At 32.5% G+C, this 2,377-nt stretch overlaps 1 protein-coding gene across 1 annotated transcript; it reads right to left on the bottom strand.

Annotated features, from left to right (window-relative positions):
• Positions 1–1,144: 1,144 nt before the first annotated feature.
• Positions 1,145–2,111, bottom strand: DEFB113 (defensin beta 113). The gene is made up of 2 exons (XM_045866014.1): positions 2,054–2,111; positions 1,145–1,335 (listed from the first exon to the last, which is right to left on the bottom strand). Exons 1-2 carry the CDS (start codon positions 2,109–2,111, stop codon positions 1,145–1,147), a joined length of 249 nt encoding a protein of 82 aa, XP_045721970.1.
• Positions 2,112–2,377: the final 266 nt, after the last annotated feature.

Genomic DNA, 2,377 nt, shown 5'->3' on the forward strand with positions numbered 1-2,377 from the left:
CCTGTATACAGCTAAAAAGTCTAAAAAGTCTAAACTCAACATGCCATAAATGTTCCTTTCCAAAAATCTATGTCTCTTGCTATATTTCCTAGTGAATGATTGCAGTGTTCAGTATTTTATTCAAGTAAGAAAACTTGGAATTATCATTTCCTCTTAAACCTCAAATTCACTGAACTTCTTACATTTTCTCTAGATCAGAATTCTCACCTAAATTTTTGTATCTTCCAGATCTGTGCTGTAGCTATAGGTAAAAAACACACTCAGTGGAGACTTTAAATTCTACACATCAAGTATTTGCTGATAGAAAAATTTATAATTCATAAGAAAGTCATGTCAATATTAATTCAGTATTATGGTAGAATTAATGTGGAATGTGGAAAATTGGAAACACAATGAGTTCATTGAAGATAGGGACAAGGACAGAATATTAAACGCTGAATTATATATGAAGAAGTTAAATAAAATTCTTAAGGACCTGAAGAGAAGACCCCTGGACTGGCTGCCTATGTTCAGAATTAATTATGATAAAAGGTTAGCTTTAGAATTAGAAATGACTTTTCTTTGTTATCTTTGGATATTTTTGTATTCTTCCAAATTTTCTTATACTTTATAATAAGAAAAAAAAAATCCTTTAAAAGTGTTTTTAACTTGCTTTTATTCTCATCACATTTTACTCCCTGTTGAGTTTTGATTGTTCTTATAAATACATCACCAATAGTGTCTTATTATGTGATTAAGGTGTTTATGACTTTGTGTCTAAGACTCAAGCACATTTTGCTGAAATTATGGAAAGGTAGCATAAACCATGATTGATGACTGATGCCTAAAAGATCATATGAAAATAACGAGGCTACTGTACAGGGCAAATAAACAGGCCAGAGGTAGAGGGAAGCATTAAAGATGAAAGGTGTTTGTCATGTGGGTAGAGGAGAACTTCTGCCAGTTTAATAAATAAGCTACCACTCTTTTTTACATCTCTTGTACCTAACCCAGCATTGAACTCACTAGCCTCCATAATATAGTTGTGTAACTGAGAAGGCCAGAGGACACCCACATGAAAATAGATGGATAAAAAAGTAGAAAGCTCATTTTTATTAATAGTAATGTTACAAGTTAGTGTTATGGAGTATGGTAGACCTATAATTTACAGTATATCCCCTGTGGTATTGATGGGTTTAGGGACTGGCTTTTGGTATTCCCGTACAACACAGCAGGGCTCAGTACTGCAGTAATTATATATGTACTCCCAACTGTTGCATGAAGTCTTGCAAGCACCACGAACAAGATAACATTCTCTTTTTCTCTCTACATCTTCTTTTGTTTTTTTCTGTGAAACTAAGAAAAAGTATCTATGATCATAAATCCAGATTTAATCCCCTTGCATAAATAGGTGGATAGGTAATAGATAGACAAGCATATAAAGTTGTTTAAAGTATAGAGGTAAACCATTTAGTTTCTAAAATCATGTCCAGGCAATTGTATTAAAAAGTTCACATTTTATCCCCTACAAATTGTGACAATATAAATACTTATTTATCCAACAATATTTCCTTTGCCACTAGCTTTTTTTTTTTTAATGGAATATCATTAAGTATCTAATCTGTGCATGCTTCCTCAAAAGTAAAGAGGAAAAAATGTGGAAAAAATAGTCTACCTGTTTTGTGTTCTAAATAACCATCTACCTCTAACACCCCTCTCCCCACAAAATTACTGGACCAGTTGTAGAAAGCTTAATTTTGACAACAGCTAGAGTATCAGTTCATTAAGTCACATTTAAAAAGAGAAGGCAGTAGGAAGTATGTAAGAAGTCATAGTCTCATCAAACAAAATAACAAATAGGTTTAATTCTACATCCTGGGAATTTTTTTTTCCCCCTTTATTTTCTCAACTATCAGTCCAATTCATTTCTTCTTTCATGTAAAATAGAGTGAATTGCATTATAGGTTCATGTGGAGTCTCCTAACAACAATTTAATTGTTTGACTTTTTCCAGAGTAAAGCATTTATAAAAAACATTTTGTTCTTCCCTCCTTTTTCATATTAACAAATATTACCTGATGGACCACAAGACACAGTGAAGACAAAGGTCAGGAAAATACAAAGTATCTTCATTGCTGATATTGTTACTTCAGTAAAGTTGAGGCAGACCTCAAAATGTCTGAGAGTTGTGCTATTCCTTGATAAAAGAAAGATGAACTCTTGTTTTTATAGCCTTCTCAGAGTAATTACTATTCTGATTAATGCCGCCTTTCAAGATTGAGTACATATTCATGTATTGTGTAATAGCAACAAACAGAATAGAGGACTTAGTTCTATTATGATCTCAATGAGCCAAATGTGAACTCATTTTCAGTTACACAAGCAAATAATAGGCTGAA

Source organism: Mirounga angustirostris, unplaced genomic scaffold (assembly GCF_029215605.1).
Source record: "Mirounga angustirostris isolate CCGP_5_RB_7025 unplaced genomic scaffold, mMirAng1.0.hap1 SCAF_8, whole genome shotgun sequence".
Taxonomy (NCBI): Eukaryota; Metazoa; Chordata; class Mammalia; order Carnivora; family Phocidae; genus Mirounga; species Mirounga angustirostris.

Coding starts and splice junctions, on each gene's coding strand:
- DEFB113 (XM_045866014.1), bottom strand. CDS start 2,111: ATGAAGATACTTTGTATTTTCCTGACCTTTGTCTTCACTGTGTCTTGT. Junction 1,336..2,053: donor TGTGTCTTGTGGTCCATCAG/GTAATATTTGTT, acceptor ACTTTTTCTTAG/TTTCACAGAAAAAAACAAAA.